At 46.0% G+C, this 16,305-nt stretch overlaps 1 protein-coding gene across 1 annotated transcript in view; it reads left to right on the forward strand.

Annotated features, from left to right (window-relative positions):
* The window catches only part of S6k (Ribosomal protein S6 kinase), a 96,695-nt gene extending 88,626 nt beyond the window's left edge, over positions 1-8,069 (forward strand). Inside the window, exon 16 of the mRNA XM_084597393.1 lies at positions 2,174-8,069. Coding sequence (XP_084453519.1) covers positions 2,174-2,179 — 6 coding nt within the window. The 3' untranslated portion in view covers positions 2,180-8,069. The remainder of the gene's footprint in view (positions 1-2,173) is intronic.
* The last annotated feature ends 8,236 nt before the right edge of the window (positions 8,070-16,305 follow it).

A 16,305-nucleotide genomic window follows, 5' to 3' on the forward strand; every position in this document is an offset into this window, starting at 1 on the left:
AAACTTATCTCCCCTCTGCTCTTTAGGCTGGCATAAAGATTACGATCTCCTTCTTTCGTACACAATTGTGTTACTTTTGGAAGCACCACCACTAGACAAAAACTGTGGTGAAGGTTTAGCTAGTCCAGGTTTATTGATTAGGCCTCATCCAAGTAAAACTGGTTTGTGAGGCTGCAGTTAGCATGGCTTGTTCCAATTCTTTTTTCCTCAGATTCATGCTGCCTCACATTTAAGTACACAGAGGTATCTTTGCTGTTGTTTGACCTTCTCATAGCCAGAGTTGCTTTGGGACGTTAAACCTTACAAGCTAAACAAACCAAACCTTCTGAGAAACTAAAGGCTGACTGTTTCAATGAAGATGTGCAGATCTTATCAGTTTTGCAACTACAGTAAAATCTCAGTGATATGATTTTCGGGATAATTCGTGAAATTCCCTCTACAGAGTGCATTGTGTACAATGTGCAGAACTTCAGATGTTCTGGACACTTTCTTACTACAACAGATGATATGAAGGGGCAAACTGTAAACGCACCTTTTGAACACTATGCACTGCTTGCACATCATTGATTCCACGATCATCAGCTACGCCTTGCGAGGGACGTGTGTCAGTGCATGGCCTGTACATCGTAGTTGCCTGTCATGCTATGCATGGAAGGAGCAGGCGTGCATGGCCATCACATGGTTTTCTCTGCTACCGCTACTCACGCGGTATGTACAGGAAGTGGTTTGCAGCCCGCACATCGCCGACAGCACAATATCCTGTCATGCTGTATGTGCAGGGGAAACTTAATGGAGGTGCACAACTTTCATGCGCCACAATGGTTTGTCGCGCAGTATGTGCTGCGAGTGGCAAGCTGGGGTGGCGTGCCCGTAAATAAATCTTGACCGTAAACACATCTGCGTAAATACCTTTCCCATGCTTGCTGATTTTTGTTCATTTTAGTTACACAAATCTTTTCGTGACCCCATGAGATTCAAATCAGAGATTCTACTGTATTTACATAGTGGGTGTTGTACAATGTGATAGTTTTTTTCGGTGCTTGTTAAAACAGGAGGAAGATGAAGCAGATGTTGATGTTTGCTGTGACCGCACACTTCAAAGCAACAAGCACTGTGTACGTACATGTATGTGCATATGTACAGTTTTTATCAAAAGTATACGGCCCAAGGATTTTTGTTCTAAGCCTAGAAACGAGGCTCGTAAACCAATTCTAGCATTTGAAATCTCGTAGATGACAAATCTCGTCCTCATTCTCCTCTACCTTACATTCATATTCCAGCACTGCTGCCAGCAGCTGCGTTTAAAGTGCTTAGAAGCGACCCTCTTGGGTTGTACACTTTTGACAAAGACTGCACATGCACTTTGTATGTGTGGTGCGGTTACTGTGCATAAAATTTGCACCATGTAGCTGGCGTGATTGCTTTTAATTGGCGGTAATTAAGCAGGCAATACTAAACAAGCGCGAATTTCAGGTGCAGTTGAGCAGTTTGTTTTTTTTTGTAGCTCAAGACAAATGGTTTGTGTTGCTAGTAAGAGCCTGCAATTGAATGGTATGTATGTTTGCGTTTGGACATTCAGTGTTCAGGGTGAGAGAATTCGCCACCACTGACTCTAACACTAGCACTTTGTGTGCCCCTGCCACCGATGCGACCCCAGGTTTGTAGGGACATATTTAGTGGGAAAAGGTGATGCCCTCTTTGCATTGTATTGGTGATTATAGTGGCTAGTTGCTGGTTTTTGTTTTTACGGGGAGAAATCTTTTCCGGATTTGTTGTGCATGCTGCCATATTTTTTCGCTGGAATCTGAGCTGCATCGGCAGGTTTCATTTCCTTGTGACACAGAATGGCCAAGCATGAGCATACTGTGGCCATTAAGGATAAAATAACTAGCTGGTTTAAAATACCTGGCTGCTGCCATGACATGTGTACCTTTACATATCTACTGAACATTACTACTTCACCACTTCAACTATGCTCTGTGTTCAGCCTGAAATGGAGTTAGCCTCTTCACAGCCTGCACCTCTTACGTGTTGGGGAACCTTTGAAGGTTATTATTGTGCGTCCACGTTAGTGCCAAGTAATTCCCTTTCTCCCCATGCCAAAAACAGATTGTGCTACAGTGGATAGTCTTGCCTCGCTTGGACCTGGTGTCCCTTTCTTTCTTCCTTGCAGCCGTAAAAGTCATCATGCCAGCCGGCTTCTCCTGGCTTCCAGTCGTCCTCTAGTAGTGTCACGTGCCAAGCCATCTTTAGGGGGCCAAAGCCAGCTGTTTTGGTGGCCCCAACCTAAAAATCAGCAGTGATCAGCTGGCCTTCAGCGTGTGCATGTTCGACCGCACTGGTTGGGGCGGGTGCACCGTCAAACTCTACCCACACCGTTGGCTGCGTGCGTGCAGGCAAAGGCAGCCTGCTTTGCTCAATGGGAGGCGATGCGAAGGCACGCGAAGCTGCTCGTATTTTGCACCACTTTGTTGCTCTCGTGACGGCAGTGTTGTATATTTTGGCAATCGAACAAGTATTGATGTGATGAATCCCCACACCACCTGTTAGAGGAAAGAGGGAAGGGGGGGGCACAGATGCCTGCGGCACGGGATGCCCATTCCGATTCTCCCAACCCTGTTCAGTTGTGAAGTTTTGACAGGGAGCATCTCGATTTATGCTTTTTGTTTTTACTGTCCCACTGCAAGCTTTTCTGTGTGTTTGTATATGCGTATGTATGGGCCAGCATTTGGTTTTGCCCTTATTTAGTCTCTGGTATGTACATAGCAGGCAGGTGCATGTTTGTGTTTGTACACTAGCATCTGTGAGCGAGATGATCATTGCAGAGGGGATCAGTGGAAAGCCTGAACTTCTCTGCTGTGCTGGCTGTTTAAGTCATCTTGCAGAAACAGCATGCGTGTGGCTCCAGATATCTTGTGCGTGCAGTCCTATAACACGTTAAAACTTATTGGCCGCTTGTTCGCTGCGCTTCATCACAACATTGGTGTTGGCTACCATTGGTGGATAGTACAGCTTTTTCTCTGGACCATCCTGGACCATTGCCGAACAAGTGAGGGAACCGTGCCGGCACCACCTTCAACAGTGCCCCCTCGGTGCAGCCTTCAACGCGCAGCGCGTTTGCAGACGAGAAACGATAATTACAATGGTGCTGTCGAACTTTGGGGATCATCTAGCAGTCACTTCTGGAAACATGCGGAAAAGTGCGACATGCCTCAACTGTTATTTTTTTATGCGCCTCCCACAATAATGACACTTCCTGCACTAGCGCGGACATTGCAAGGGCACATGCTGGCGCCTTTTGAGTATGGTGCTCTGTGGTCACACTCTTGCCTCAAGTCCGAGCAGGGCAGCCAGGCAAGCCAGACAAGTTGCACAGCAGCTGGCATTCACATTGTCCCTAGTGAGCTGAATGCAGTAGCCTCGACCATGGTAGTTGATGTGCAGGCAACATCGAGATTAAAAAAAGAGAGGGAGAAAGCTTCATCAAATGAAGGTGCCTTACTGCGAACTGACTGTCACCTAAAATCAGTCGCAAACTAAAGGTCGGTGACCCCCAAAAATGTGCTGTCTCGGCATCAGTACAGATTAGCAGAACAGTTGTTGTTTGTGTACCAAAGACATTGTGCTGACATTCAATTCTCCTTGACCTTTTCTTAATATGCTGTTGAAAGTTTGGTTTCTCCATCTCTTTATAACAGAGTTTCAGTCACTGGATAAGCAGGACAGTTAGTTCCTGTTTCTTGCCAGCCCATTTGCTAGCTGCTGTGCAGCGCCTGCTTACACGCATTACAAGTGCTTCTTTGGATCTGTTTGTGCTTGTGAGTAGTCTGTCTGAACACCCCCGCATGTGTCCTGTGTTGCACTTCACTGTGTGGTGCTGCTGATACCACAGAATGATAGAGGCAGAGTGAAGCAGACAGGGTGGCTCATTTATTCCACTGAGGCATTTTGTCTATTCAACTGTACATTGCTCTGATTTGGTGTCTCTGCCCTTTCTTCAGTGGCTTTTAGCGGAAGAACTTTCAACAGTAGACCTCCTATGAGCCTAGGTTATGCTTGTGCTGTATGTTCTAGTGTTCTCGTACTTCCACCATGGCACTTCCGTCAAATTGTAGGAAATGTGGACGGGCACGGTCGTTGTATGGTGCCTGGGGCACCACAGGGTGTGTATATCAGTCTCCTTCCACTACCAGTGTTAAAATGGCACAGTTCCTGCAGAGCCACTTTTTGGGGTGCAGCCTTCTTCTGGGAAAGAAGAGAGAGAACACAGTGCCTTACCTTTCCGTGAATCTAGCACCGTTTTATGACAGCAGAGAGGCAGCAGCTCCACCTGCAAACTTGCTGCTGTAGAATTTCAATCTGCTGACTACGTTGTTGGCAGGGAGCCTTCAGTCATCTCGCTTCACTATGCCGAGGACTTGGTATGCGTGCTCAAAAAAAAAGGCAGCTGTCGTGTTCTGAAGTCACTCTTGAGTTCTGCTGCAGCGGATATTTCTCAAGCTGCTATCATGCTGGCTTGCTGGATGGCCATTGCAGGCAACTTTCTCAGGACAGTTCAATAGTGCCATGAGATGTGTGTGTGGTGCCCCACTTCCCTGTACACACACTTTGAGACTGTGGTTTCATACTTGCTTGTCTGAGGCTTACTCGTGGCTCATTTGGCAAAACGTGCATCAGCAGCTTGATATACTTCTGTGAAAGCATGTTCAAGAGTTAAATTCTTCCAGCATGCAGAGACATGTCCCGCTCCTAAACCCCTCTGCGGGCTGAACTCCTGGTCGAAGGTGTTCCATGCTCCTGACTGGAATGCTCAGAAGCCCATAGTTCCTGGATTTGTCTGCTGTGTGCCAGTGGTAATTGGCATCTGTTTTATTTTCTCATGGGTGCTTTTGCATACTTAGTGCTGGCTTCCGCAGTATTGCATGCAGCTATACGAAAAGCACCGTAGATTGAAGTGCTCTGTGTAGTGCCAAGAAATGTGGCCAAAATGTGCAGCCTGCACTAAAGTGGAGTGATGACTGCCTCAGTGGAACTGAAGCTGCTGCCATTTTGTCAGATTCAATAGGGGAACTTGGATATCCAGCTCTAGAAGTTGCCACGAAATGATGTTTTGTTTGCACTTTGGTTGCTTGAGGGGTTTTATGCAAGCATGCCTTGAAAGTGTGCCCGGTAAGGGTTTGGTATGACTACAGGCTACCATGTGGGCAGGCTGTCGTGCACGTTGTCTGCAAGGAGAGGCACATTCTAGCAGTGAGGCTGCCTTCTAGTGCCAATATGTGTAGTGTGAGTTTCACTTAAGGGGGGCGTCTGGGCTTGCTGTGCTGCCTCTCTGTCATGTCACTAGTCGTGTGAACAGGAAAGGTGTGTATTTTTCTTTCTGACGAGAGAGGCAGACTGCAAGTGCATCGGCGCAGTGTGTTTTTTGAGTATGGTGTACTGACCAAGGTATAAGAGGCAGTGTTCGAACTGCTTTTCGAAATTGGAATTTCCGGCACACATTGTTGAGCTCAGTCTAAGTGTTCTTATTTATTTTTTTTGCATGCGTGCACACTTTATTGCTGGCATCAGTGCGTAATTGCGCGCACATTTCAATGGTAGTAGCACGTTGTGGTGGCTTGAATGAGTGTCACCATGCCTCAGGGTCAAGGAAACTGCACCTTTGTTGCTGCAGCCTATGGACTGCTTATTAAGACTTCTACAACACACCTTTGGACACGAAAAAGCATAGAACCTTGTTTGGAGCATGCCGAATCAGTGGTGTCTTGCATTATAACTGAGAGCAAACATTTGCTGGGTCACGTTAATATTGGCTGTGAATACTGAAAGCTGATACAGCTCTTTTATTTTTTTATAGTGGTTTGTGTGAAAGCAGTATACTCCTCACGCAGCAGGCATTGCTTTGGTGTGGTAGGGCTGCCATTTAGAGTGTGGTTCTAGCTACAGATGGTTGCCAATGTTATCATAGCGGCCACCATGTTTGAGATCCACTTGTCGCTGCATGTCTAGCATGCACTATAGATGCTATGCCTTGAGTGATACCTGTGACTTCACGTGCAACCCATCCATAGCAGGTAGCTGTGGTGCTAGAATGCCAGGAATGCCTTGGTCTGCTCTTGCACTTGAAAAGCACTCTTTTCTTTTTTTTTTTTGTCTGCTGAAACCCTTGAGCTTGCCAGTTTTTTTCTGATTGACAGATTGGGCTGGTTTCTGATTGAATGAGCACAACTACTGCCTTGGTCCTGTATAATTCCAGTTGGGAGAAGTGGCCATGTGTGATCTTTGCACAGGGTAGTTGGTGTGTAGAAACTAGTAGTGAGCAATAGCTTCATATGTATACCTCTGGTTTTGTGAGATATTGGGTTTGGCTGAAAGCAGCTGTGCAGCTGATGGTAAAGTTGGCATTTGCTTAAATTGTGGAAAGTAGACTAGCAAAGCTATGTGGCATGAACTTGCGTTAGACGTGATGATGACTATGCTATTTGTGGTACTGCATAGGCAGGCATGTGTGAGGTAAGAAGTGCCTCGTTACAGGCGTGCCTCACCTGTCAAGCAGTGGGGATCGTGATGCATTCATATCATGCTGGACATGCACACTGTCTACAAAGGCACCACATTCTTGGGGCCGGATGAGGTGATGTCGGAGCAAGCGATGCTTTGAGGCTGGATTTGATGCTGGGTGGCCGGTTTTGGCACTGTGCACAACCGTCGCGACTGCAAGCAAGAGGTTTAAGAAGGGCAGGCGATATTTAAATGCGGCAGTCGACCTTGCGTGATGCGATTCCCCACCCTAGCTTGGTACACTGCAGGGCAGCCTACATTTGTTTACACCTGTCAGGTGTGCAGCATAATTTAACCTAGGCAGCTGTCTTTGTAACAAGATTTGTGCACTATTGGGACACAGGCATGGCTCTACATTATCCACCAGACCTGCAGGCATTGTTACTAAGTATATATTGCAATATGCACGAAGAAAATGCTCATGAATTGTGCTTACAGTGGTGTTGCACATTGTGACGGCAAGTGTGGAGGGATTAAAAATGCCAGAATCTTGGCAGGGTGTATAATCCCAACCTGTGGCCTTCAGCCATACTCTAAATGTCAAGAAATGCGCGTCCTTGCTGCATGCGGGTTGTATCAGTTAACAATTTGCCAATGTTTTCGGCCAAATTTGCTGCTTCTGTAAGCTCTTCTAAGGAGCACTCTAATTGGTTCGACATCTTGCTCCTGGCACTTTTGTAGTCTACTGTGGCAAGCAAGCAGCAACACACACTTTATGCAGAAGCTGGCAATATCCAGTTCTGATTCCTCGGTGTCAGCATTAAGCCACAAATTCCTGTTGCACAGGACAGGTCTGGTACAGTGTTATACTGAACCTAATTCATCAACAGAAAAGGTAAAGTTTGCTGCAGTACATATTTTTCTATTTTGGAGATGATTGCTCATTTTGCTGCACGATAGCTTTTTAGTTTTTTGTCTTGTGGAAACTGCCAAAACGTGTGTGTGAGAGAGAGAGTGTGTGTGTGTGTGAAGTCCCATGTGAACTTGGCCGCTTATATCGTACACATGCACCCCCTTGTACAGCAAGGTGACTCATGCTTGCCTGGCCCTGGATTGCCTTGAGATCTCATCACCTGTAGTGGTGGCATAGATGGCACTGCACAAATTGAATGAGCCAAACTGCCCCAAATTAGAGTTCTTGCCTGAACAGTTCTTTGTTCGCAAACAGCTGCGAGTAGAAGGCTTCTCTTGGAAAAATGCATACAATGCGAGATGTGTGTGTGCGGCTATTTTTTTTTTCTCTTTTGTGTGCTCCAGTTTTTAATATATTTTCAGTGCATGTTGATTTGTTGTAGTATAGGTATTACTCAGATTTTTTGTTCATTTTTACGTTTGTATGAAGATCAGCTTCTGAAGCATTTTTGATATAGCTCTTTTGTTTTTACAGTTATTTCTATATGGTCTTGATTTTTTGTCAGTTTTCTATTCTCCTTCCTTTGCATTGTTACAGGAATGCTGATGTGCGCGTTTAGGTTGCAATATGTTATTGAAATAAAATATGGATAACCTGAGGTCTCGTGTCAACTTATCTTGATGGCCAGTGCACATTTCACACATTTGCAGTATTCTTAACCTTTTTTTTACCTAAGCCATAGTTTCGTACCTAGGAGAGAGCTTTCGTTTGCCATTGGTTTTTGCCTAGTGCCCCCTTTTAGTGACATATTTCTGGGCAACAAATCAAGAAATGCGGATCTGGTGTTTGACACCTGACAGAATCTCTCGTTCCAGTTTTAGCTTCACTTGGTCACTGCTATCCTTGAACTGGCTATTCGGAAAGCTTTTGGAAGGTTCATGGCAATTTACCTTTGCTCACTTGCTCAAAACATTCCTGTATATACGGAAGACTTTTGTCTTATTCCTGCCTTGCAATGCTAGTCTCAGTACCGATGCTTTCATACTAAAGCTGAGTATTAGACCACGCAGCCATGTTCTTTCATGTTGGGCAGTAACTCTGCATCTGTTGCCTTGCTGCAGTGGTTAGGGCACTCGACTACTGAACCCAAGAAGGTAGGCTTGATCCCCTTTTTGATTGAGGCGCCTATGCACTAAAAGATAGCTGTGCACGTTGAAGTAGCCCGCTGCTATGAATATCCCTGTAGCGGGAGTCACTTTGTGATGTATAAGTCTCGCAGATGCAACTCGTACAGTTTGTCTCTGCCATGGATGCAGTTATTGCAGCTTATACTGTTCATTGTAATGTAAAAATCACTTTCTTCTGTTGAACTGTGAAGGGATACACAGAATTTTGTACATTTTATTTTAGGTGCTGTTTCGATATACCTTTGCGAATTTTAAGTTGCCTTTCAGTAGCCAATAACTGCTGTGATGTCGAAGCAGTTTGCTCTTTCACAGAGCCTCGCAATGTTGTGGAGAGTTTTGCCTCTTACGTGTGTCTGAAAGAATTTTTGGGCAGCATAATTTGCGCATTTAACTACTCTTGCACAGCTCTGAAAATCGAGAATGTGGCCTTTGTTGCAGTCCCATTTTTGCTGGAGGCGGCTGATTTTATTTCATTTTGGAGATGGTAGCAGCATCTTATTTGTGCGAGTAAAAAGCACACAATGTTACGTCATGCCATTCAGTAAAACTGACATCCTTGTTTGGACTAGTCGGTATTGATCAATGATGTAAAAGACCGCTAAACGAAGACGAGGGAAGAAACACACCACGAGCACTAGCTTGCGTCTGAAAAGAATCCAAAGCAAGGGCGACAACCAACAAAAAGAAAAGTGAAGGCACCAACTGCTCAAAGGTTCATGGCTTTTTTTAACTTATATTTTACTGTTAATTTTCCTGGCTTTTGGTTTAGCGCATGCACTTGTTAATTTGCTCGGTCCTGTTTGCCATCATCGTTTTGGATTTCTTTCAGTCAGAAGTTAGTGCTTATGGTGTGTATTTGTATCATGCATTCTTTAAATGTCTGTCTTGTGTCGTCGTAACGGAAGAAATCGTATGCTATAATGTTTTTGAGAGAAGTACAATGAATGTTCTGAACACCTAATGCACTTCTCACATCTCGTAACCTATCTTGCGGCAGTCAGGCAGTTAATAAACATCCTTAGCATATTGTTTGCGTTGCCATAGTACTGGCAGACAGCCCGATGATCCTTTGCTAGTGCAGTACTTCGTATGGTCTAAAAGCGCATTTCCAAACCCGTGGTTAAGTAATCGGAGGATGCATCATCGCAAAACTAGCAGTGAGGTAATTCTGAGCATGTAGCACAGCACCAGTTTAATTTCAATGTATATGGTGAAGCATTTGTCAAGCGGTGGGCATAGTCTGTTGGTGTTTGAGGAAAGGAAGAGCACAGTATCCCCAACATTCTCGGTGGACACATGAACCACACCATAAGGAAAAGGAGGAAGGTTTCTTAATGGAGGGCTGCAGAATAATTTAAACCACCTGGGGATCCTTCAAAGAGCACTGTCGTGTGTAGTGCATAAGTCAGAATGTTAGTATTCTACGTTTAATGTTTAACCACTCAAGTAATAGCTCATGTGCAACTTGACCTACCTCAGCCATCCTACCTTAGATAGCAACGCTAAACTTCGCATTCTACACCCATAAATAGCATTACTGTCCTATTGCAGCACGTGCTTTGTACCATGAATGTCGAACAGGCATGCGTCCTCTTGACATGGTGAGAGTTGTAGATGTATTTCACTTGGTGTTCTGTGCTAGTTTTTCTTGTATTCATTGCAAGATTATTTACATGCACCTTGATGTTTCTTCATAACTCAGAGGTGCACTAACAAAATGCAGAAGGGAGGACACAAGTGCAAACTTAAATTGAACGTATTTTCTTCACCAACAGCAATGAGGATGAAAAAACGAGGAAACAAAAGCAAGAAACATCTTGAGCATATGACAGGAGTCGCGCTACCCTGCCTTTGTTTTGACAAAACCCCCATTTCTTTCCCAGTCAATGGAACTGAAGGAACACTTGTATAACCACCTTTATCTGTGATCAAAGCCACTGAAAGGACATCCCATAACTCTCGTATGACCTGGTTTCTTGATTAAACCAGCATAAATGTTCTGTTAAGACTTATTTTCTAGAGCAATGTTGCAGTTGTGTTTTGCAAGTTAATATGCTATTACAACTTCTCGTACATGCACTTGCTGGTCTGATCCACATGTATGCCACACTGTAAGGGAGTGGTATCATATACCACTGCAAAGCAGGTACAAACTTCTGGTGATAACACCTCTCAACAATAACATCCCACAAGTCGCAACGTGCAACCTTGTCTTGTGTCATCCCCCATACCGCTTATATTCTTCCTGGGAGGCTGCTTTGCGGACCGCTCAGCCCGCCGGCCAGAAATGGTTGGTCGATCGGGCTTTATGTGATGATAAGCTCTTTATTTACTCCCAAAGAAGGGGAACCAGCCGAAAGACTGGTTGCACTGCTTAGAAAAGGTCAGCAGGGATCCCTTGGGACTCTGTGGCCTCCAATGCGCGCAAAATGAGCTGGCGCTGTTGGGCGAGCTTGGTGGTACACAGGAGGGACTCCCACGCATCCACTGTAGCTGTATTGTCTGCGTTGTGTAGTGTACATGTCCATATCATGAGAATGAATGTAGCCGGTTGTGAGCAGTGTTTGCAACTAGGTGCAGTAAGATATGGGAAAATTTTGCTATATAGCGATGGGGTTTGGAAAGGTTCCTGTTTGTATTTTGCACCAGTGGACGGCCTCGCACTGGGATAGTTCCCGGTGTGCAGGGGGGTATAGACACCGTTCGAGACGATAATGCTGGAGGATGTCCGTATATGTAACAAGGTGTAAATGAGTGCCTTGGGGAGTTTCAGAGGAAGCGGCAGGCTGAGGAGGGTGCTCTGCCCGGTAGCAGAGTTCTCGGGCTAGAGCATGCGCCTGTGTGTTCCCACTGAGCGCCTCATGGGCTGGGGCCCATATGAGAAGACGAGGTGTAGACGGTAAGGGGAGAGATCGGAGGATAGTGTGCGTCTGTCGGGATATATGACCTGCATTGAAGTTACGAATTGCCTGTTGGGAATCGCTAACGACTACTTTGGTGGAGGGGTTGGTCAGAGCTAACGCGATGGCAACCTCTTCCGCGGTGGTAACAGTTGCGGCGTTGAAGACGCTGCAGCGTTGTGCCAGTTTCGGTGCGGTCCAATGCAACCGCAGCCATAGCGGGGCGAAGGGGGTGGTGGGAGGCATCTGTGTATGTAATGTCGGGGTGACCTGTAAAACGTTCGTGGAGTTGCCGGGCTCGGTCGGCTCTGCGCTCTGTATGATACTCTGGATGCATACATTTGGGAAGCGGAGGTATACGAAGACTGTGTCTCTGCTCAGGCGTGAGGTCCATATACGTAGAAGTCGCCCTCAGAGGGGTGATTCCTACCTGGCTCAGTACTGCACGTCCCGCATGTATCAGCGAGAGGCGCTCATATTGGGAAGTTAGAGTCACTTCAATCAGCTCGTCGATTTTGTTGGAGATCCCGAGGATCATCAGTTTTTTGGTGGAAGTGGCCATGGGTAAACCCAATGCTGTCTTGTATGCCTTGCGTAGTGATGCATCCAGTCGCTCCCTTAGTGTTCCCGGAGACTGTGATGGGGTCCGATTGATTAGATTGGGTAAGACAGTGATGAAGCGAGCCTGTTAGTTAATCCGCCATGTTTTATTCCATCGTGGCCAACAGAGTGGTAACATTCGGCTAGATGCTGATTACAAACACTACACTACCCTCCTTGGGGAAAGTTAAATAGACGTGCACACACTGTCACACAGACCACAGTAGAAAGGTCTCTCACTGGCAAACAGTCACAAAGTCAGGTCTCAAAGTCAGACAGATGACGTGGAGGTTTTCTGTTTCTCTGTGGATAGCGCTGTATTGAAGAACTCTAGTGCAATGCAGGTGGTGTAGGCGGGTGCAATGCAGGAGGTGCAGGCTGGTTCACTACAGGTGGTGGATATATGATGTCATCGCGGTCGAGTGGTGTTGGGGCTGATGCTTGTTTGAGGCCAGAGGCAGGCATCCTTGAAAAAACTTGAGTTGTGCTTTATTACTCTTTTATCTCTCGATGCCTTGATTTGTGATCCATGAATGCTTGCAATGATATAAGGGTCTGGGTCATAGTATGGAGTGAAGTTGTCGCGTCTCTCTTGCTTGCACAGGACTCGTTGACCGATAGAGAAGCGATGTGGTTGAGTACGCCTTCGTGCGTCAGCATGATGTTTGTTGTATGCCTTTTTCTCGAGCGCGGTTGTTTTCAACCTTGTTAAGTCTTCATTGTGCGAAGGAGCTTCAGGGTAGCACGGCAGAAGATTCCTCATTGCTCTGCCAAATAGCAGTTCATATGGTGATCTTCCTGTTGTAAGGTGCTTGGAAGATCTGTATGACATCAGCAAAGTGTCAAGCTCTACTTTCCAATCTGTGTTCTCAAGCTGACTTGTGCGAACATGCTTTTTCAATGTTCTCATGAACCATTCAGCTTCACCATTAGCTTGAGGCCACAAAGATGTGATCCGATGGTGTCGAAATCCTAACTCTTTCGAGAGTGCAGCAATCTCTCTGTCTTGAAATGGTGGTCCATTGTCAGTTTTTACCTGTGCAGGGATTCCGAACGGGCAAAACACTCATCGCAGCAAGGGGAGCACATTGTTCGCACTTGTGGAATGTGTGACTTGTACTACTGGGTATTGCGAGAAGTCATCTATTACCACCATAACGTACTTCCATCTGGGAACGGACCACAAAAGTCAACCGAAACTTCCTCCCAGGGTGATGGCAAGTGGTTCTTGCTTTGCTTGGGGAACGACTGCTTGACATGGTAGGCAGCTTTTAATCAAAGTATGTACTAGTTTGTCCATGCTTGGAAACCAAACTTTTTCTCTCAGCATCTGTTTTGTTTGACAGTCTCTTGATGACCCTTGTGGGCGACCAGCACTGCTTGCTTCTACAGGCTAATGGAAAGAACTAGGCGCATTCCTCGAAGGACGATGCCCTCAGTTGATGTTGTTAGTTCAGTCTTTATGGAGGCAAATGGCTTCAGTTCAACTGAGGCCCAGCTGCTAGGTGTGGGGTGCTGGATAGCACTGACAAGTAATTGTAGATGCTGGTCTGCTTTAGTTTCTTCAGCAACTTCTTGAACTGCGAAGGCATTTGGGCTGCTGTGGTACTGGATGAAGTTAACATACTCGTTGGGTACTTTGTCGATGCGGGCATGTATTTTCATCTCGTGAACCGGATGGCTGGAAAGGTAATCGGAAGGGCTGCTACTTCCTGTGGTGTGCTGTACATCAAACTTGTACTGTTGAATGCGTAGAGCGAGGCACTCAATTCGGGCAGATGGTGATGATCTTGGGTTTTCCAGTATGCTCACTTAAAGGCTTGTGATCAGTCAGCAAAAGAAAGTGAATTCCACAAAGATAAAGGCAAAAGTATTTCACTGCCCATACAGCTGCAAGCATTTCACATTCTATTTGGGAATAGCGGCTTTCAATAGGTGTGGGCGCTGTACTTGCATAGATTATCACTGCAATGTGTTCACTGACACGTTGTGTGAGGATAGCACCCAGTCCATGTGAACTTGCATCTACTACCAGTTCTGTCAGCTTGGATGGATCAAAGCAAGCAAGGTTGAATGCATCAGATATGACTTGCTTTAAGCTCTCAATAGCATTCTGCTGTCGTTCTGTCCACTCCCACGCAAAATTCTTCAATGTCAGTTCACGTAATGGCTGTGTGAGGTTGGCTAGATTTCTCAGGAATCTGCCTGAATAGTTGATCATGCCTAGCAGGCTCTTTACTTCTTGCGGTGACTCTAGTGTTTTGATTTGTAGGAAGGCTGCTATCTTGGAATCGGGATGAACGCCGTCAGCTGAGAAAATAAGTCCAAAAAAGTTCAGTTCTCGTTGATGAAAGTGACACTTTTTCCGTTAAGTGTCAGTCCAGCTTCTTGGAGTCGCTGCAGAACTGCTTTCAATGAGGTGTCATGCTCCGGTTTTGTTTGTCCAATAACAAGGATGTCGTCACTAACATTCAGGACATTGGGGATGCCATTGAGCACCTGGCGGATGGTGTTTTGAAAAAGATTTCAGCCGCACTGCTGATGCCAAAGTTGAGACGTTTGTAGCGAAACAAGCCAACATGTGTCGAGAAAGTTGTGAGCTGCCTTGAAGAAGTGTCAAGTTCCAACTGGTGACATCCATTCTTCAGGTCAAGGTTGGAGAATACTGTTGCTCCATTTAAGGCAACAATGATGTCATCCACTGTCGGACACAAATGTCGTTCACGTTGAATGGCACTGTTCACAACACACATGTCAATGCAGATTCGAATTTCATCGGGCTGATGTGGTTTGGGCACAATAACCACAGGGGACACCCACGGTGTAGGTCCGATGGCTGGCTCTATGATGTCTTCTGACAGGAGGCGCTCAGTACTTTTTTTGTGGCATCACGTAAGGCAAATGGAATACGTCTGTGTGGTTGTGCAACAGGTGGGACTGAGTCGTTCACAAAAAGGTGGATGTGCTGGTTTTTGAGTTTTCCAACTCCACTAAACAATTTGGGGAATGCTTCGACGACTGACTTGTCACCTGGGTTGTCAGAAACTTGGTACGTAATCTGGACAAGCCCCAGGTTGGTTGCTGCTGTGAAGATTAAGAGTGGTGCACAGTTTCCTGGAATGACAAAAATGTCTTCTTCAATGCACTTATCTTTGTACCTCATTGTAACAGAGACTTTGCCCAAAAGTTCAAGTGGAGACGTTGATTTGTATGGGAACACTCTGATGGATGTTTCTTGAAGATTCACATTTAGGCGACAGCTCATGAAGTCATTTTCGCCAACAATTGACACTGTAGCACCCGTATCGATTACGAAAGTGACTGGCACATTTTTGACAGTGACAATAGCCTTTGGAGATGAACTTGCTTGAGGGGAAGTCATGGCAACAAAAACGTACTCGTCGCTGCTTGGTCACTGCAGGCTAATTGCGTGTCTGAGTCATTGTCACAGTCCGCTGCGTGTACTGTTTTTCTGGTTGAGCGACAGAATTGTGCAAAATGACCAACCTTGTTACATGCCTTGCAAGTCTTTCCCCATGCAGAGCAACTGGATCGACCGCCTTGGTGAGGCCACTTGCCGCCACAGTTGCGACAATCTGCGGTGTGTAGGCCTGCCGTGGCATCTGTCGTTCATTTCTTGGGCGTTGGCCATGGTGTTGTCCTTCCTTGCATACTGCGAACACCGCCGCATTGTTATCGACGTGCTGTTCAATTTCGGACACATCCCGTTCGACATCCTCGAGCATTCTTTCTTGCTTAAGTCCGGTAACGTGAGGGAATGAAGCATGGCATACTTTCGGAGGTGAGATGACGTTGTGGCGAGAATTTGGTTCTTGACTTCAGAGTCGACGTTTTCGAAGTTACAGTGGCGAGAAAGCTGCCGGAGGTGCGCGTAGAAGGCGTCCAGTGACTCACCAATGTTTTGCTGAGCTTGACGAAATTTATAGATAGCAAGTGTTGAGTTCATTCGCGGCGCAAAATATGCATTCAGTTTCGCTCGAGCGGCATCTTATTCTGGCGTCGATGTACTCTGCGTGGCTTGGGTCGTGCTTGTAGCCGTCGCACCTTGCGCAGCACTCTCGGGGAGCGAGCGATATATGTCGTAGACTTCTTCACCGACATAGTGCAGAAGGAGCGCTTTTTTGCGTGCATCTGCCAAAATATCGCTAGCTAAAAGAAAGTTTTCGAACCTTTCTATTCACTTCGT

Source organism: Amblyomma maculatum, chromosome 3, assembly GCF_055883805.1.
Source record: "Amblyomma maculatum isolate TAMU_Amacu chromosome 3, ASM5588380v1, whole genome shotgun sequence".
NCBI lineage: Eukaryota > Metazoa > Arthropoda > Arachnida > Ixodida > Ixodidae > Amblyomma > Amblyomma maculatum.